The sequence below is a fragment of the Rhinatrema bivittatum genome, chromosome 4 (assembly GCF_901001135.1).
Source record: "Rhinatrema bivittatum chromosome 4, aRhiBiv1.1, whole genome shotgun sequence".
NCBI classification, from domain to species: domain Eukaryota; kingdom Metazoa; phylum Chordata; class Amphibia; order Gymnophiona; family Rhinatrematidae; genus Rhinatrema; species Rhinatrema bivittatum.
The window spans coordinates 202328011-202349431 of NC_042618.1; the positions used below are offsets into that span (position 1 = coordinate 202328011).

At 41.4% G+C, this 21421-nt stretch overlaps 1 protein-coding gene across 4 annotated transcripts in view; it reads left to right on the top strand.

The window, feature by feature from the left end:
* DOCK3 (dedicator of cytokinesis 3) overlaps nucleotides 1-21421 on the top strand; it is a 1203328-nt gene that overhangs the window by 752827 nt on the left and 429080 nt on the right. For all 4 annotated transcript variants that reach the window (XM_029599541.1, XM_029599543.1, XM_029599542.1 and 1 more), the window contains one exon: nucleotides 17767-17891. In XM_029599541.1, the coding sequence (XP_029455401.1) occupies nucleotides 17767-17891 (125 nt within the window). The remainder of the gene's footprint in view (nucleotides 1-17766; nucleotides 17892-21421) is intronic.

Consider the following 21421-nt stretch of genomic DNA (forward strand, 5'->3'; position numbering starts at 1 on the left):
GATATCTTGGATTAGGTACAATGTAAGAGGATTGCATTGTTATTACTCACTGATACCTCTTAATGATTTGTATGTACGACTGTTTACTGTGTTACTATCTTGTTATATTTACTTATAAAGTGAATAAAAAAGATTGAACAAAAAAAAAAGGTCAGGATTGGGCGCGCGCACCTAGGGGAATGGTGTGTCAGAGCCCGGGAGATTGCAACAATAAGCCGCACGAGGAGGAGGAAGATGGGCTGCATTGGCACTCCCACTCCGCAGGAGGAGCGGAGCATCCTGGAACTCCAGCAGGAGGATTTCCCTTATGTGGAGGTGAGTACGGTGACTCATCGGAGGCCTCAAGCCAGCAAGCTCAAAAAATATTTTCCTTTAAAGGATCACTCTTGTTTTGGAGTGGGTTGGAAAAAATGGCCAATAAGTGGGATGAGTCCCAGGTTCCTCAGTAACAGGCACCGTGCTTCTTCGGCATGAGAGGTTGTGCTAGGGGTTTCAAATGTTTTCAACCCTACAGAGGAGAGGCTTCTCGGAAGACTCATCCTTTGGGTAGTTCTCAGTCCTTTCATCCAAGGCAGCCCAGTCTGTGCACGGGCTTGAACGGCGGTGGCCCCGACCCCCTCAATGAGAGTGTGCTGATCCACCCTCGGGTACAGGAGACAGGGGGGTCCCCTGCCTCTCTTTTTTTTATCAGAGGTGGGTGGAAATCACGTTAGACCAGAGGGTTCTGGAGGTCATAAGAGACATCTATGCTCTTGAGTTTCTCAGTGTTCTTTGGGAAGTTTTCATGGTGTCTCACTGCAGCTCTCCATAGAAGAGACAGGCAGTGGAGGATACATTGTCAAGGCTCCTCAGCCTATGGGCTCTGATCTCAGTGCCTATGTCACAAGAAAATACTGACCGATATTCCATTTATCTCATTGTGGCCAAGAAGGAGGATTCCTTTCATCCCATTATGGATCTTAATTTGCGAGTATCTCATTTCTGCATGGAAAATTTACACTCAGTGATAATGGCAGTACAGTCAGGGAGTTTCCTATGTCTCTATATTTGTCACACGCATATTTGCATTCTCCCATCGAACTGCAGCATTAAAGGTTTTCTGCATTTTGCCATTTTGGGTTGACTATTATCAATTTCATCTGCTACCCTTTGGTATGGCCGCCAGACCCAGAACCTTCTCCAAGGTCATGGTGATGGTAGCAGCAGTGTTGAGAAAGAATGGCATTCTGGTCCAACTGTATTTAGACAATTGGCTAATTCAGGCCAAGTTCATGAAAGAGAGTCTTCAGGTCTCACGCAAGATAATCTCCTTGCTACAGGAACTGAGTTGGGTGGTGAATTTGGCCAAGAGCATTCTGCAGCCCTCCCAGACACTGGAGTATCTCGAAGTTTGTTTCTACATGAAGGAAGGCAAAGTGTTCCTGCCGGAGATCCGCATTCAGAAACTGATGGTGCAGGTGCAACTATTGACAGAAACAGTACTCCCGACAGTGTGGTCTTATCTGCAGGTGCTTGGGTTGATGGCAGTCACCCTGGAGGTGGATCTGTGGGTGAGGGCATATATGTGTCCTCTTCAGTGCACACTGCTTACACGTTAGAGTTCACAGTCTTAAGACTACTTGATTCGGCTTCAGTTACCGCTGGAGATCAGCATCCAACTTCAGTGGTGTTTGCAAGCGGATCATCTGAGAAAGGGCGTTCCTCTATGAATACCGAACTAGTTAGTACTTATGACGGATGCGAGCCTCCAGATTTGGTGTGCTCACTGTCAGTAGTTGACAGAACTGGAGTACAGAGGAGTCTCTCTGGAGCATCAAACAGCTGGAAGCCCATGCCATTTGGTTGGTATGCTTGCAATTTGTTGATCGCTTGGATAGTCAAGCAGTCCAATGATGTCGGACCATGTGACGACAGTGGCTCACATCAATCACTGAGGAGGAACCAAGAGCCAGCAAGTGTTGCAGGTTATAGCCCAACTCATGGAATGGGTGGAAATAGATCTTCAGGAGATCTCAGCCTCACATATTTCAGAAAAAACGATGTATGAACCGACTTTCTCAGCAGACTGAGTCTGGATCCAGGAAAATGGGAATTGTCAAATAAAACATTCCAGCTCATAGTGGGCCATGGGTGCCTCCCTTTTCTAGACTTGCTGGTGACATCATACATTGCAAAGGTCCCTTACTTCTTCAGTCGCAGGAGAGATCTGAAGTATTTGGGCATCGATGCCATCATGCAGGAGGGGCCAGAAGGCAAGCTTCTATATACCTTTTACCCCATGGCCCATGCTGGGCAGAATGATTCGGATAATTGAGAGACACATGGGGTTGGTGCTTCTGGTGGCACCAGACTGTCCCAGGGGGCTGTGGTATGCAGATCTGTGAAGGCTCCTGGTGGACTCCTCTCTGATTACCAGTCCACAGGGATCTGCTATGGCAGGGACCTATTCTTCACAAAGATCCAACTTAATTTTTTCTCACGGTATGGCCTGTGAGAGGGCTCAGTTGCTGAACCGTAGATATTCCACTGCTATGATTCCACCTTCCTTCAAACGTGAACGTTCTCCACTTCCTTAGCCTGTGTTTGGGTTTGGTGAGTGTTTGAGGCTTGGTGTGAGGAATGAGGGTTTCATCCTTGTTTGGTTAAGATCCCGCTCATTTTGGAATTTTTGCAGGATGAATTAAGGGTTTGGCCCTTAATTCCTTGAAGGTACAGGTGGTGGCTGTTGCCTGATTCCGAGGTCAGGTGAATGGTGAATCCTTGGTAGCCCATCTGGATGTGGCCTGGTTCTTAAAAGGGGTGAAGCAGCTTGGTCCCCCCCCCCCCCCTCTGCTTGTGGTTACCGATGCCCTTGTGGAGTCTTAATCTAGTTCTGGATTTTCTGGCAGGTCCCACCTTTCAACAACTGTGTAGCCTCTCCTTGAGGTTACTTATTTTGAGGACAATGTTCTGTGTGTAGAGTTTCCGAACTGCAGGTTCTATCTTGCTGTGAACCGTTCCTGTGGGTGACTCCAGGGGATGGTCCAGCTGCAAACTGTTCTGGCTTTTTTGCCGAAGTTAGTCTCAGATTTTTTTACTTGAATCAATCGGTTTCCCTGCAGACATTGGACAGGGAGAGAGATGTGGATGAATATCATCTGTTAAGGACCTTGGATGTCAGATCCAGCCCCTAAATTAGTGATATTGCACATCTTATCTGAGCTCAATGCTTTTCCTGTTAACTGAGAGTTTGAATGATTGTCTGATAATAGTTATGATCATGTATTGTTTAGTTGTCCACAGTTGGCTTTTGCACAGAATACTGGCGAGCTGATGTCAGTGCAGGAGTGTGTATATATATATATATATATATATATATATATATATTTACACACACACACCGTGACATCAGCTTTGCTCCACCTCCATCTGCTGGTAGAGGTGCATAGCCCACTGGTCATGGATGAACCTGTCTTCATTAAAGAATAGGAAATTATCAGGTAAGTAGTAATTTCTCCTTTTTCCACACCAAGAGTCAATTAGGGGTTTAAATCAATCTAATTTACCTTGATTTTAGTAATTGATTGATTTGTTAGTTTTTCAGTGACCTGCAATACATTTGATTAAGCATACCCAATCCTTAAACACCTTTAAATAACTCAGTAGCATTAAGATGCAGATAGAGGTCCAGCAGTGAGATGGAGCCTATCAAGTCTTTTGCACTAGGTACTATATGTATGATTATATACCTGTATTTATACATTTGGGAAGGAGGTTCTAAAGGCTAAATTTTGGCTTTTAGGTAGAACATTGAAATTCAGAACTTCTAGGGTTGCATTCTCAGTTCCCTGTTCCATGCACAGGACTCCAGGGACAGGCTGTGTTCCACATTTTCAGTGCATAGATGAGACGATTGTGCAATGAAGGTTTTAGGTTTGTTAAGAACTGAGGAATATTCTGGAAAAGGTGGAGCCTAATCCAATAGGATAGACTCCACCTTAACCAGAATAGAGAACCCAGGTGCTTGCACTAACATTTAAAAAGGATATGGAGTAGCTTTCAAACTACATCATGCGGGAAAGCTGAAAATAAACACAGATATGAATGATTCCCAAACTGCCTGTATCGTATACTAATCAGGAAGTTGTTTTATACAAATAAGAATAGACATACAAATAAAAAAACATAGTTTTAAATGTCTGTATGAGTATGCCAGAAGTCTGAGAAATTAGATTAGAGAGTTAGAATGTACAACACAAAATAAAGATAGACATAATAGGCACCTCAGAGACATGGTAGAAGGAGGATAACCAATGGTCACTGTGATACCAGGATACAAATTATATCAATACGACAGAGCAGATCAAATAGTTGGGGAGGTGGCACTACATGTTAAGGATGGCATAAAGTCAAACAAAATAAAAGTTCTGTAGGAAACAAATTGCACTCTGGAATCCATATAGATAAAAATTCCAAGTGTGATGTGAAAAAGTATAGTTATCTGCAAGATCAGGATGAAGAACAGGTTTGTAAAATGCTAACAGATTAGACAGATTAATAAAATTGGCAACACATTAATTTGGGAGATTTCAATTACTCCAATATTTATTAGGTAAATGTTACTTCAGGATATACTAGGGAGCTAAAGTTCCTAGATGGTATAAATGACTGCTTCATACAGTAGCTGGCCATGCAACCAACAAGGGGAGGAAACTATCTTAGATCTAGTTCTCAGTGAAACACAGGACCTAGTATAAAAGGGTAAAGGTGGTGAATCCGCTTAACAATAGTGATCATAATGCAATTAAATCTGACATAATCACGGGAGGGTGGATACTAAGTAAAACAACTGTAGCAGCATTCAACTTTAAAAGGGGAGATTCCAATAAAATAAGGAATTAGAAAAAAAGAACTGGTTTCCAAGATCAGAAGTTTGCATGAGGCGTGGACTCTAGGCTTTCATGAGCATATTTTTAAACAGACAAAATGTATACCATGAATTAAAAAAAGATTATAGGAAGGCCAAATGACTGCCAGCGCAGTAATAAGAGCAGAGAGACAATTAAAGTCTAAAAGGTATCTTTTGAAAAATTTTGCATAAGCACTGGCAAATTAGATGTAAAACAATAATAAAGCAGGAAAAGAGAATTTTAAAAGAAGGTTGCTATAGTGGTAAAAGTTTACTAATAAAACCTTTTCAAGTACATTCAAGGCAAAAAGCTTGAGACAGAGTCAATTGAACCTTTGGATCTCCAAAGGCAGAAAGCAGCACTCAGGGAGGACAAGGAAATGGCAAAATAACTAAATTAAGTATTTATCTTGGTCTTTAATGAGCAGAATATTGGGGCATACCCACATCAGTAGCGTTCTTTAATGGCAATGATTCTAAGCAATTAAAGCAAATCATTATTAAATTGCAGGATGTAATAGATCAAACTGACAAACAAACTAAAGATTAACAAATCACTGGAACAAGATGATGTTCACCCCAGAGTTTTGAAAGAACTCAGACATGAAATAGTAAACAACTGAATGAGTCACAGAATCCTGCTGTAGAACAATCAAACAGACAACCTTGAGTGAAAACAATCCCAGTTCTTGTACCATCAAAGCAATTAGAATTTAAGCAGCTGCAAGAAAATACAAAAGGAAAAAAAACTACCAACACCTCCAGTCTGACCCATGATAAAACCAGTCACTATTCCTCATAGCCTGGGGTCTATCAGGTCAAACTCTCCTGGACAAAAATTGCTCTGATAATCAGGACTGCCCATTCGTTCTCTTAGTACTCTCAAATTAGCTAGTAGGTCGTAGTGCCTAGGAAACATTCTTTGGCCCATCTGCATCCATGGTAAAAGAAAGACCTTGCTGGAGTGGCAGATTCAGCAGGCCTTATGGATGTCTTCAGAACACAGGGCAGGATCTGTTCTTCTGGACTCCAACTCTAGAATAAAGAAATCCTCCAAGAATCTCTCCCACACACGCAGAAACACACTTAGATATGCAAGGCTGCACGCCCTCTAGAGGGCAAGCCCTTCAATGCATCACTTACAGGTATAGACAACAAATGCCTTACTCTATACAACAATTTACCCATGAATAATAACAGTAGTGGTTAAGTGAGAAGTTAAGGAAATGTTAAAGGATACAACTACTACTGGCATATGGAGCAACATTTAGGACCTGGGCCACATGAATATAAATCGGGGTTGATTCTTATCAGAACCCTATGCAGGAATCAGGCTGATCCATATAAAGAATAGTTACAGCAGGAACCAGAGAAGTATGAAAGGTAATGCTGAAGGCACAGTGCCACCAATTCACTTCAAAACTGAAATAAAATTGTACGGCCTTCATGCCACAGCAATTGATTCTTTTTAAATTGGCACTCCCTTTATGTGCTCTTGCTTTTGTTACTCTCAAAGAGTGGACACCTTTTATTGAAATAAAACTGTCAAAAAGTCTTTATTAACAGAAAACTAACAGTAGAAATAGTAAGGCCAAGAAACAGGCAAGATGAGTTGCTCAATTTTAGATAGTGCTGCTGCTTTAACAAGATAAAAATTGTTACAGAAATGCTGCCCTTGTCTCCATCTCTCCCTCAGATGTTTCAGAAGAACTCATTGATATTTGGCCACATACGATAGGGCAGGATGCAGTATATGCTAACACGATTATTTATGTGGACATGAAGCCAATCAAGTAATCTGGCTAGCTGAAATGTTTTGTGATGCTTACAGTTGTATTTCAAGCTCAGATCATGAGTTTGTCCATAGCCGAGTTACTGTCCAAAACCTACATATGGCCCATCCTTGGATATCTGGGCTTTCAAACTTAGATCTTTTGTTATCCAGGCTTTTTTATATTAGCTATCTTGAATTTCTCTGATAGCTCATGGATAGCTCATGCAAACACTTTGGAAGAATGAGTAAGCTACTAAGTAATGTAGTGTTTTGCTTATATCATACATTGATCTGAGTTCATCTGGCTTCTGCATTCGAAGGCTGCTAAGCATGATTACTTCCCACCAGTTGAGTGCTGTCTGTATTAGAGATTTTTATTTTAGGATACTTTGCTCTCTTTTGCTGCATCAGGTTTTGCACAAAAGGAAACATATTTTGTTTCTCAAAACGTTTCCATAACTAGGTAGTATGACATATTAGAAAGTTAGCAAAATAAAGGTTTCTTCTGATTCCCCTTCCACAGCTTTCTTTCTTTTAAAGTAATCAAAGATGCTTTGATGAAATTTGTTCTTTAACCACTTCTATCACTTTTTTAGGAAATTTCTCAATGTGCTTTGATCACCTCAATCAGTTGCCAAATCCATTTTCTCACATTTGGCATCTGAAGCAGCTGTACTGAACCAGTTAATCAATAACTTTCTTCACTACTCTAAAGTTTAACAGTGCTTTGCCAGTCATTTATCTATTCTCATCCTTTTGATGAGATTTTGCAAGGACTGCTGCTATTTATTGCATCTTTTTACCCTGGCATCTGAAAGTGTTCATATGTTCATGCTGTGTTATGCTTTTAATAATATTTCCCAGGCTTAACAGACAAACACTGTGCATGTGGATCCTGACTGCTGATGTACACACAGGCAATGTTTGTGGGTTCTGCTGACACATGTACTCCCCACAGACATGGTTGGCACATACATACATACTTTCCACAATATTTCAACTAGGTAGAAATAATGTTGTTTTATTTTCTATTGCTTTTTCTATTTTTTTTCTTAGCAGTATTTCCCTGAACCTTAAGCATGATTGCAGTAAAGAATGATGATAAATTGTTGATGTTGCAGTTTAAGAAAAAAAAGTGTTGCTTTCTCTTTAGTTTTTTCCTTTTTTTTTTTTTTTTTGCATGCTTTACAGCTGATGGATATAGCTGATTTGAGACTAAGGCCTGGATTTATCAAAATGCACTAAATATTGTATGTGATAGGAAAAGGGGCGTGTTTTATGGTAATAGGCTGTTTATTGCAAAGTGTGCTATCTTAGCGCTTTGCATAGGTATTACCGCAGACTGCGATAACTTTTTTGCACTTTGTGGTAACTACCACAATTATTGCACTTCCTACCTACAACCACTGAGAAGGAGAGAGAGAGATAGCGCCTAGCTATAAGGCCCTCATACTAGGTAGGTATTTAAACCTCACCTTGAGTAGCTAGGTGGGCCTCCTATAGAGGTATAAGTATTAGTGTAGGGGTTAGGGGCCACTTTGACATGCAGAGTGCGACATACGAACAGAACAGTGCACTCTTATGAAGATTTGATGAACTTTGGAGTGAGGAAACTCACCCAAAGATGAGATTTAAGCAATGTTCTCTCAACCTAGCTTGATGGACTCTCTACCTGGGTAATTGTGAAGCCAGCCCACTTGACCAGAAATCCCACCCCAAACTCCTCCCCTTCTCCTAATTTGTATGGCACCATGCGTTATGGTGTTTTTCCATGTGTTAAAGGTGCTTTTCACATGCGAAAATGCCATATAGCACTTTGATAAATGACCCCCTAAACCCTGAAAGCATCATTGCAAATTGTAGTAGAAGAGACTAGTTTGAAGCTCATGTTCCCTGGATAAGTAGACAAAAGAGCTACCTTACAGCTGTATAAATGGTTGGAAAACACTCAACATGGAACTCAACTGTCCAGAGGTGTTGCTAGGTATCTAACAGTCCGAGGCATGGGTCCTCCCCCACGTCCCCCTGAGATTTTGGTAATTAACTCATGACAATCAACAGTTCCCCCTCCCTAAAACAATCCTGTAAAAACGCATATTTGGATATCACACTTTTAAATATTAAATTTTAAATGATCTCTATTCTATGTTCCCATGAAGCTATCATCAGGAAATCATCTTATATGACCTGTGACATGGAAACAAACCAGTTTGATCTCAGCAGGGATCCCATGGCTCTTTCCACACACACCTCTTACTTTTATCCATATGGAGTCGGAATATCCCTACTCATATAAAGCATGAGCACTGCTACAAACATTTTGCATCATTTTGTCACAAAGTGTTGGACATGTATGTCAGTGGCATCTCTAGACAGAAAGTCCTTCTGTTCAGCAAAGAAACTCCTAGCCAGTTTCAACCATCTAGTAAAATACACAAATTATTCAAGAGCATCAATCAATAAAGTTCTTCTCTTTGGGGGTGAAGTCTGGGGTCATAAGGTAACATAGTAACGATGGCAGAAAAAGACCAAAATGGTCCATGTAGTCTGCCCAGCAAACTTCCCAAGGTGGTAACTGCCGCTCCGTGCAGGTTACCCCCATGTTTCTCTTAAGGGCTGTAGCTGCTGCTGCTCCGTGCCTGTTGAGCTTTTTTATTTATGTATTCCCATCCTCTATCCTTTTAGGGATCCACAGTGTTTATCCCATGCCCCTTTGAAATCTTTCACAGTTTTAGTCTTCACCACTTCCTCTGGAAGGGCATTCCAAGCATCCACCACCCTCTCAGTGAAGAAATATTTCCTGACATTGCATCTCAGTCTTCCTCCCTTAAGTTTCAAATCATGACCCCTAGTTCTACTAAATTGTTTCCAATGGAAAAGGTTTGTTGACAACCATGGATCATTAAAATCTTTCAAGTATCTGAAGGTCTGTATCATATCACCCCTGCTCCTCCTCTCCTCTCCTCCAGGGTATACATATTCAGGTTCTTCAACCTCTCTTCATAAGTCATTCGATGGAGACCACCCACCATTTTGGTCGCCCTTCTCTGGACCGCCTCCATCCTGTTTCTGTCTCCTTTGAGATTCGGTCTCCAGAACTGAACACAGTACACCAGGTGAGGCCTCACCAAGGACCTGTACAAGGGGATTATCACTTCCCTTTTTTTATTAAATATTCCTCTTTCTATGCAGCCCAGCATTTTTCTGGCTTTGGCTATCGCCGTGTCACATTGATTTGTCGACTTCAGGTCGTTAGACCCTATCACCCCAAGGTCTCTCTCTCTCCTGCTCCGTTCACATCAGCCCTTCTCCCCCCAATGCATATAGCTCTTTCGGATTACCACACCCCAGATGCATGACTCTGCATTTCTTGGCATTGAATTCCAGCTGCCATATCTTCAACCACTTTTCCAGCTTCCTTAAATCACTTCTCATTCTCTGTACTCCTTCAGTATCTCCACTCTGTTGCAGGTCTTAGTATCATCCGCAAATAGACAAACTTTACCTTTTATCCCTTCCGCAATGTCGCTCACGAAGATGTTGAACAGAACCGGTCCCAACACTGATCCCTGTGGCACTCCACTTAACACCATTCTCTCTTCAGAGTAGGTTCCATTTACCATCACCTGTTGTCTTGTATCCATCAACCAGTTTGTAATCCACGCCAACACCTTGGAGCTGACTCCCAAGCTTCTCATTTTGTGGATGAGTCTTCAGTGTAGGACTGTATCAAAAGCTTTACTAAAATCCATGTAAATTACATCGAGTGCTCTTCCCTGATGCAGTTCTCTAGTCACCCCATCAAAGAAATAAATTAGATTTGTCTGACAGGACCTTCCCCTGGTGAATTCATGCTGCCTCTGATCGAGCAACCCACCGGATTGTAGATAGTTCACGATCCTTTCCTTCAACAAAGTCTCCATTAATTTTCCCACCACCAAGGTGATGCTAACTAGCCTGTAGTTTCCAGCCTTTTCTTTGTTCCCACTTTTGTGAAGCGGGACCAGCACCGCTCTTCTCCAGTCACTGGGCACTACACCCTTTTCCAAAGATCTATTGAACAGGTCACACAGTGGACCCGCTATACAGGATAGGACAGAATCCCAATATAAACCCTGCATTCACAGAATGCATTTGCATTAGTCATGCATGTAAATCACATGCAAATAATATCATTCTAATAGAGGACAGTGCTAAGGCGGGGACATGCAAAATATCACGTTTATCGCACGATATCGCCCCGAATGTGCTATATTATGCAATATATGCTGTTTACCAAGTGTTAGAACACTACCGCAGCTTGATGCATCTCCCAGTTAGAATGTAAACCCTTTGCAGACAGGGAAATACCTACAGTATTTTAATGTAATCTGCTTTGAAGTGTCAAAACATTTGAATATAAATAAAATTTAAAAAAATGTTTCACACACTTTCACTCTTTCACTCTTACTCATAGGCAGACACACACACATATAGCTGTCTCTTGCACACATATATGCACAAGCAGTCTCTCTCATGCTTTCTCTCTCACACACACGCACTCACACACAGGCAGTCTCTCTCGCACTTTCTCACATATACAGGCAATCACACACTCTTACATACACACACACATAGAGGCATTCTATCTCTCACATACAGGCAGTCTCTTTCACACTCACAGAGTGAGAGAGAATGCCAGCGTGTGATAGGCAGTCTCCCTCTTGCACACTTAGGCATACTCTTGATGTTTCCCTCGTTTTGGCTGCCAGCTGCAGGGGAAACACTGGCAGCCCCACAAGGCCTCTTCTTCGTCCGCCAGCTACAGGGAAATGCTTATGGCCTACCAGTGCCTCTTCTTCAAATGCCAGCTGCAGGTTAAAACTGGCAACCCTTCAGGGCCTCTGCTTCAGCTGCCAGGAAACACTGGCAGCCCTATAGGGCCGCTTCTTCATCTGTCACCTTTAGGGAAATGCCAGTGACCCCCATGGGGCCTATTTTTTGGCTAATGGCTGCAGGGAAACACCAGCAGCCGCACAGTTCATCTTCTGCTCCACCCACGGCTGAAAACTCAGGGTGGTGAGGAAGAAACTCTGGACCCAGGCCCCGTGTGCCCAATGCTAGCAACACCTCTGCAACTGTCCCTTTTCTCCCAGCAGAAGCGTAATGCCATCATGTGAGCATAATATAGTAAATGAAGGCAGATAAAATCCAAAAGGGCCCATCTACTCTGCCTAATTGTGATTTTAAGTCACTACTTACTTGCTGAAATCCAAGTTTTCTCCTTATTTACACATGTATTTCACAGTAACACAATTTATATCATGGCTTACACTTGCAGGATTAATATATGACATTAGCTCTTTTTTCAGAGACCAAAACAATGGTTTCAGGTTCTAACTCAACCAATCTTTACTGTTTTCAGTTCAATAATCATAGACAAGTCAAAGATTCAGGTTATTTGATTACAGTTGATAAGGTACAGATTCACTTACTTACCAAAGCTCAAGACTCGTGGATCTCTGATTTCTCTCAACATGGTTTCAGTCCTCAAGTTACTGGAAACACTCAAATGTTCCCAGAGATTCCTTATAAAGCCCTCAGGACCAATCCAGTTACTCAGGAGCAGGACCAGTGGGGTTGTGCATCAGACTCAATGCAGACTCTCCTGGCCTGTTGAGCCTGCATTTTTCCAAGCCACCTTGCAGCTCAGAGGCATGGCGCCAGCCTGTTTCAAGGCCAGCTAGAGCATTTTTTAAAGAAAATCTGAGTTCTCTCCAGTCACTGTTTTATTCTGATGTTGTTATCTTTTAGATACTTTATATTTCATTAACCTTTCCAGAGTTTCCAGACTTTCTTCAGGTTCTGCAGTGCAGAAATCCTTTCCAAACTGGGTGTAAATGCAGTATGAATGGGTATTCCAATTTGTAGTAGATGTTCCAACATCTCAATAAGAATGTAAGGGGATGAGGATTCTCTGTAATATGTGATTTAGGGAAAATACTGTCATATTTAATTTTTTCTCCATTGAATAGTGCTCTCTAACTTGATTGCCTATTCTTTACCATAAGAACATAAGAACATGCCATACTGGGTCAGACCAAGGGTCCATCAAGCCCAGCATCCTGTTTCCAACAGTGGCCAATCCAGGCCATAAGAACCTGGCAAGTACCCCAAAACTAAGTCTATTCCATGTTACTGTTGCTAGTAATAGCGGTGGTTATTATCTAAGTCAACTTAATAGCAGGTAATGGACTTCTCCTCCAAGAACTTATCCAATCCTTTTTTAAACACAGCTATACTAACTGCACTAACCACATCTTCTGGCAACAAATTCCAGAGTTTAATTGTGCGTTGAGTGAAAAAGAACTTTCTCCGATTAGTTTTAAATGTGCCACATGCTAACTTCATGGAGTGCCCCCTAGTCTTTCTATTATCCGAAAGAGTAAAAAACCGATTCACATCTACCCGTTCTAGACCTCTCATGATTTTAAACACCTCTGTCATTTCCCCCCTCAGCCGTCTCTTCTCTAAGCTGAAAAATCCTAACCTCTTTAGTCTTTCCTCATAGGGGAGCTGTTCCATTCCCCTTATCATTTTGGTAGCCCTTCTCTGTACCTTCTCCATCGCAATTATATCTTTTTTGAGTTGCGGCGACCAGAATTGTACACAGTATTCAAGGTGCGGTCTCACCATGGAGCGATACAGAGGCATTATGACATTTTCCATTTTATTCACCATTCCCTTTCTAATAATTCCCAATATTCTGTTTGCTTTTTTGACTGCCGCAGCACACTGAACCGACGATTTCAATGTGTTATCCACTATGATGCCTAGATCTCTTTCTTGGGTAGTAGCACCTAATATGGAACCTAACATTGTATAACTATAGCATGGGTTATTTTTCCCTATATGCATCACCTTGCACTTATCCACATTAAATTTCATCTGCCATTTTGATGCCCAATTTTCTAGCCTCACAAGGTCTTCCTGCTATTTATCACAATCTGCTTGTGATTTAACTACTCTGAACAATTTTGTATCATCTGCAAATTTGATTACCTCACTCGTCGTATTTCTTTCCAGATCATTTATAAATATATTGAAAAGTAAGGGTCCCAATACAGATCCCTGAGGCACTCCACTGCCCACTCCCTTCCACTGAGAAAATTGTCCATTTAATCCTACTCTCTATTTCCTGTCTTTTAGCCAGTTTGTAATCCATGAAAGGACATCGCCACCTATCCCATGACTTTTTATTTTTCCTAGAAGCCTCTCATGAGGAACTTTGTCAAATGCCTTCTGAAAATCCAAGTACACTACATCTACCGGTTCACCTTCATCCACATGTTTATTAACTCTTTCAAAAAAGTGAAGCAGATTTGTGAGGCAAGACTTGCCTTGGGTAAAGCCATGCTGACTTTGTTCCATTAAACCATGTCTTTCTATATGTTCTGTGATTTTGATGTTTAAAACACTTTCCACTAATTTTCCTGGCACTGAAGTCAAGCTAACCGGTCTGTAGTTTCCCAGATCGCCCCTGGAGCCCTTTTTAAATATGGGGGTTACATTAGCTATCCTCCAGTCTTCAGGTACAATGGATGATTTTAATGATAGTTTACAAATTTTTACTAATAGGTCTGAAATTTCATTTTTTAGTTCCTTCAGAACTCTGGGGTGTATACCATCCGGGCCAGGTGATTTACTACTCTTAAGTTTGTCATTCAGGTCTACCACATCTTCTAGGTTCACCGTGATTTGGTTCAGTCCATCTGAATCATTACCCATGAAAACCTTCTCCAGTACGGGTACCTCCCCAACATGCTCTTCAATAAACACCGAAGAAAAGAAATCATTTAATCTTTCCACGATGGCCTTATCTTCTCCAAGTGCCCCTTTAACCCCTCGATCATCTAACGGTCCAACTGACTCCCTCACAGGCTTTCTGCTTCGGATATATTTAAAAAAGTTTTTACTGTGAGTTTTTGCCTCTACAGCCAACTTCTTTTCAAATTTTCTCTTAGCCTGTCTTATCAATGGCTTAAATTTAACTTGCCAACGTTTATGCATTATCCTATTTTCTTCTCTTGGATCCTTCTTCCAATTTTTGAATGAAGATCTTTTGACTAAAATAGCTTCTTTCATCTCCCCTTTTAACCATGTGGTAATCATTTTGCCTTCTTTCCACCTTTCTTAATGTGTGGAATACATCTGGATTGTGCTTCTAGGATGGTATTTTTTAACAATGACCATGCCTCTTGCACACTTTTTACTTTTGTAGCTGCTCCTTTCAGTTTTTTTCTAACTACTTTTTTCATTTTATCAAAGTTTCCCTTTTGAAAGTTTAACATGAGAGCCGTGGATTTGCTTACTGTCCCCCTTCCAGTCATTAAATCAAATTTGATCATATTATGATCACTATTGCCAAGAGGCCCCAACACCGTTACCTCTCTCACCAAATCCTGTTCTCCACTGAAAATTAGATCTAAAATTGCTCCCTCTCTCATTGGTTCCTGAACCAATTGCTCCATAAAGCTATCATTTATTCCTTCCAGGAACTTTATCTCTCTAGTGTGTCCCGATGATACATTTATTCAGTCAATATTGGGGTAATTGAAGTCTCCCATTATTACCGCACTACCAATTTGGTTAGCTTCCCTAATTTCTCTTAGCATTTCACTGTCAGTCTCACCATCTTGACTAGGTGGACGGTAGTATACTCCTATCACTAGAGTCTTCCCTGACACACAAAGGATTTCTACCCATAAAGATTCAATTGTGCATTTAGTCTCGTGCAGGATGTTTATCCTGTTGGACTCTATGCCATCCCAGACATAAAGCACCACACCGCCTCCCAGGTGCTCCTCTCTGTCATTGCGATATAATTTGTACCCTGGTATAGCACTGTCCCATTGGTTGTCCTCCTTCCACCATGTCTCTGAGATGCCAATTAAGTCTATGTCATCATTCACTGCTATATATTCTAATTCTCCCATCTTACTTCTTAGACTTGTGGCATTAGCATACAAACATTTCAAAGTTTGTTTTTTGTTTGTATTTTCATTCTGCTTTTTAATTGATAGGGATGTTAGAATTTTTTAGCTCAGGTGAGTTTTTAGTTACAGTCACAGTAGAGTTGTAAACGGTTTTAATCAATTCAATAACATTTTGTTTGCCTCTTCTCGGATGCCCAGAATTCTAATATTGTTTGATCTTTGCATGTTTACGCTGTTGTCTAATCACTTATTCCTTTGTTTTCTTTTCCAGTTTTTGTACACATGGCCATGAGGTTCTTTTTCCTCCAACATATATTTCATTATGACAGATTTCTTTTAGATCTCAGATTTCTATTTCCAATTCTATGATTGTTGAGGAGATGTTTATTTGAAGAAAACTCCTTTACTCTTTCTCTTAGATTGGAAGTTATATATTCTAGGTCTTGCATCCTGGGATCTATAACCATTTCAGGATGGAGGTGAAAGGAAATTTTTCTTTGTCTTCATTTTGTTCAGATTTCACCAGAATGACAGCATATTTTTTTCCTCTTTCCATTTACAAATAGGTCTGAGAGGTCAACATCCTTAACTATACTATCAGTAAACTTCAAATGAGGGTTTGGGGATATTTTGCTAAATTAAATTTTTTGGAGGAAAGCAGAGATCCAGATGAAGCAACCATTTTAAGTGGCTTTCTTATGCTTTATCATGTTCTTTTGGAAGGAATCAATTATTAAAAGATCCTCCTAATGGGAGGTTGTCAAACTTTGTTTATATGTAAAAAATATCCTAATCATAAATACTGATGTGTTTGTAATCTTGTCAGAGGCACCATGTTGTAAGGAATTTGACCATAACCTGAACAGCGACTTTAGGTCCATTCCCCCGCCCCCTGCTCTCAGGAACAGTTAGAATGGTATACAAAATGCATTGTTATTGAAAGGTGCAATCCTCCTAAAATTATAAAATACTAGCTGTTTCTCAAATTTTATTTTAGCAAAGTTTGATATAAATTGCAGGATTTCACCTGGCAAAATGTTGGCTGAATATGTCCATGCATCCACTACCACCTCCTCCTTTTCCCATGTTTATAAAATCACTGAAGAACAAAATCTCAAGGCTTTGTCTAATGTTATCCACTGCTCTCATTCAGCAATACCTATTTCCATGCCCATCATGTTTTGATATCTCCTGATTAGTGACAAAGTCAGAGTCTAAGGTGAAGTCAAGGTGTTTGTTCTGCCCTGGTCACTAATTTTAGAGGGGTCTTAATTCTGAGGTTAATATTTACGGTATAGAAAGTGTTTATTAAAAAATTATTGCCAAGGTACTTAGTTGTTATGGCTGCTTGATATATCTGTCTTCATGACTGACTGAGCACAATTAATCATGCTGTTGTCTTCCCAGCCACTGCTCAACCAATCGGAAAGTAACTGATGAATTATACGAGCAAGAGTGAAGCTCAATTGGCTAATGAACCATTCTTTATTAACAAACTTGTCAGTATCTAGGTATTTGAAGACCAGTAAATCAAACATGTAGATCACAGCTATAATATTCTAACTGACCCCTAGATTAATTATTCTGCTGTATTTATAGCAGAATGATGAGTCACGAGAAAAAAAAAAGGGGCGAGGGCGATAGTGGGCAGCCGGCCGCATCGCACACTATCGCCCCCATAGTGCCACAGGAAAAGGTGTAGTTATTCCCCGCAGTGCTGCCAGCAATAATGTTAAAAACATTATCACCCGCAGCACTGCTGAGAGATAACTCTGCCCAAACCCCACCCACACTCCTCCCCTTCACCTAATTTTAATAATACCGCCATGATGTGGCTGGTATCGAGTGTGGTAGGGCCTTATCGCATGCAATACCAGCTCGTCGCAAAATAATGAATGGCCCTGAAAGCTTCCTATTTTGTAATTTGGGATTTATTCCTTCATAATTGGTTTGCTGCCCACTATCAGATATATAAGGAACTCATTTCTAACAGACTTACTATATGCTGCTGTGATACTTGAATAATCATTTTCATTAACCCACTTCTTGGAATGCCTAATATGAGTTTCAGTGAATAAGCAAGCTTTCACAAAGATCTGTGACAGTAGGCTTTGTTTCCCCTACCTCAGGTGACATCCGCAATGATCTTTACCTGACGCTGGAGCGGGGGGACTTTGAGAGGGGTGGGAAGAGTGTTCAGAAGAACATCGAAGTGACCATGTATGTGTTGTTTGCAGATGGAGAGATACTAAAGGTAAGTTAAAGTGGCCTATTAAATATCCTGAAAGGGAACCAGGTGTTCCAAAATAAATTTAAATAAATATATTGAATCCATTAAAAAAACAAAACAAAAAAAAACCCCACTGTTTTGGTTTGTGAAAACAACTTTTATCAGGGGTTAGATGTAGATAAAAACACACACGGGCACTACTATTGAGGTTTTCTGTTTGAAGCGTCTCTTGTTCTGGCAATTCATGCTTGATATTTGGTGGATTTTAAAATGTTTTCAATAAAGAATTTTAATGCATGGTTTTAAACATATGTGCTATGGATTTTAGGCTTGTTGGTAGTGTTCAGGATTTTTTCTATGCTTTCAACATATACATCAGGGGAAAATATACAGTTTGGTGAAAAGGTTCCCTGAAATATAATTGCATGAGTAGTGTTGAAGACTAAGGATGATGCTTATACTTGTTCTTATAGTACAGGTTTGGGTAAGAATGCTGAAATATGAGGGAAGCAAGAAGAGATGTGTAGCAGCACTTGCTGGGGTTAACCGTAGGACAGAGCTTTCCAAACTGTGTGTCGCGACATGTTAGTGTGTCGCCTGCAGTGTGCAGGTGTGTCACTCAAGCCCGGTCCACATAGCTGCTCCCCTCCAGCGATTTACTTTTTTTTTTTTTCAGTTTGTGGGTTGCTTATTATTGGGCGATTTTTGCTGTTAATCGCAGGGGGGTTTTTTGGGCTTGGTGGGTGGGACTTGAGCCCAGCTGTCCCTGTCATTGGCTGCTCCTGCCAATGAGGCCTGGCCACGAGGAGTACTGACTGCAAGTATCAGTGTCTGGTGATCATGGAAAGTGTTATGCACCACGGCAGGCTTGAACCCTGAAGGGAGTGAAGCACTTAACTGACAACAATCAAAAAGAAGAGGTACATGAGTGTGAGGGCTAGACATATGCTGGGTGGGGAGATATGAGTGTGAGGGGGCCAGACATGTGCTTGGGGGGGGGGGGGGGGGGGGGGGGGGGAGATGAGTGTGTGTGGGCCGGAGGGGGAGATATTAGTGTGTTGGGACCAGTCATTTATTTATTTATTTTGGTTAATATTTATTATTGTTACTCATAAATTATAACAATAACATTAATCTTGGAATATTATATATTTTAATATAAATGAAAGGTTTTCATGAGATAGGTTGCGTCGTTAAACATTTTATTTATGTATATATTTAAGGAAACATACATAAATTGTCGAAATACATTTCATTCATTTAACCTTTAACCTCTGGTTTGCTAGTAGGCTGAATTACTGTGTCGTGAAATTATGTTTGTCTAAAAAGTGTGTCACAAACATGAAAAGTTTGGAAAGCTCTGCCATAGGAGGTACACGAGGAGTACACACCAACTTAACATTTGTTGTGCTAAAATGTGTTGTATTTTATGGCACTGTGGACACTAGAGTCTATTTCCCCAGTGCTAGCCAAGAGATTAATTTCAGGGCCCCCAGTTTTTTGGTATAATATGTGTCCCTCCATATTTTATTATGTATTTCTAGCTACTTGAATATAGCTTATGTTAATCAACTTAAACCTACATGTTTCCATATTTTTTTTTATTTTTGCTCTTTGAGTATGCGTGTTTATACATTAGAATGAATGCATATATACTACTCTGCAGCCTGTGGGAAGGAGCAGTGTATAATTTGATAATAAATAAATAAAATATATATCCTATTATCCCAGGACAAGCAGGATGCTAGTCCTCACATATGGGTGACGTCACTGATGGAGCCCTGTCGCGGGAAAAAACTTCTGTCAAAGTTTCTAGAAACTTTTGACTGGCAGCCTGAGGCTACTGAGCATGCCATGATATTGTCTGCCACAGGGGTCTCACTCCAGTCTTCGTTTTTCCGTGCTGCCCTCAGCATTGCGGTGACAGGAGCCCTGTGAGTTGTCTCACGATTTTGACTAAAAAAAGTCACTTATTTTTCTCATATTTTCCCCATTCGGGTCTCACTTCACATTTGCCACCTGACGGTGACAAAACTAATAGCGATTTTCGCTTTCTCATTAATTCTTTTTTTCACAGAATTTTTTCATCGACGGCTGTCGATACAAACATGGCTTCCGGCTTCAAAAAATGCCCGGTCTGTAACCGGACCATGTCGGTAACAGATCCACATCTTGAATGTGTGATCTATTTAGGTGAGAAGCATGATGTTTCATCATGCCAACAATGCCAAGAGATGACCCCGAAGGGTCGGAAGCTCCAGCAGGAAAAGATGGCTCATCTTTTCCATCTCCAGCTCGTTCCCTCACCATCTACATCGACGAAGTCATCTCCAACAGGAGTCACGAAGAAACTCCTGCTTAAAAAGCGACACCTCGAAGGATCCGGAGACGCTTCATCGCCAGCCCCGTCGACAGCATTGACCAGGTCAGTCTTGGAACCGAGGCCTAAACATAAACATTGGCATCGTCGATCCTCGGCGTGTCCCCCCCCCCCCCCCCCCCCCCCCCCCGGGAGAACCAACTGCAAAGCTGCATAAACACACCGATGTTCCGCTAACCTCTGTGTCTACAGTGCCATCATCTACACCATCGACGTCAACACCCACATCAACATCACAATTACCATCGACTACTCAGGACTTAGGCATTCTTATCAAGCAAATGGTGATGGAGGCCTTGCAGGCACAAGTTCTGGTGGTCACGCTGATGCCGGCGGTCTCGCCAATGCCATCAATAATACCGATGCCGCAAACCACCCAGATGCCGATGCCGTCTTCGACGACCATGTCATCGGTGCTCTTACCATCTGTGTCGGTGCCTCTCTCCATATCAGAACTTCCATCGATGCCAAGTTCTTCGGAACCACCAAAATCTTCGATTTCTACTCCAATATCAATGTTTTCATTTCTCTCTACATCGACATCGACCGTTCCATCGGTTCCACAACCGATATCCGTGTACACTACGGCACCCACCATACTTCTGGCTAAGAAAGCAACAATGTCGAGACCGAAGTCATCGACTAAGTTAAAACCCTCAATGACTCATCGTCTACCAACTTTTTCTGAGCTTCCAAGGTCTGAAGTATCAGCACTGCATGGTAACCTTACCAAGAGATACCAGGAATTACTGGCCTCCCTGCCATCTAACCCAGTAGAAGAGCAGGTAGAGGACATTTCATCTGATGACCCTTTACCAGGACCCTCTGGTGTACCTCCTCCTTGTAGGACTACACCTCCTCATCATCAGCCTACAGACTACGATACTTGGTCTGACACTGACTCAGATGTCTCATCTGAGGCATTTATGTCTGATCCGTCACCACCTCATGCCAGGAAACAATCACCTCCAGAGGCCTTTTCTTTTCCAATTTTTGTGCAGGAAATGGCAGATTCCATCCCTTTCAAGCTGCAAGCTGAACAGGACGCCAGACAACAAACATTGGAAGTCCTCCAATTTGTAGAACCCCTAAAAACACAGTTGCAATTCATATTCATGAAGTCCTCTTGCAACTACAGCAACGTCTCTGGGAGCACCCCAGCACGGTTCCTGCG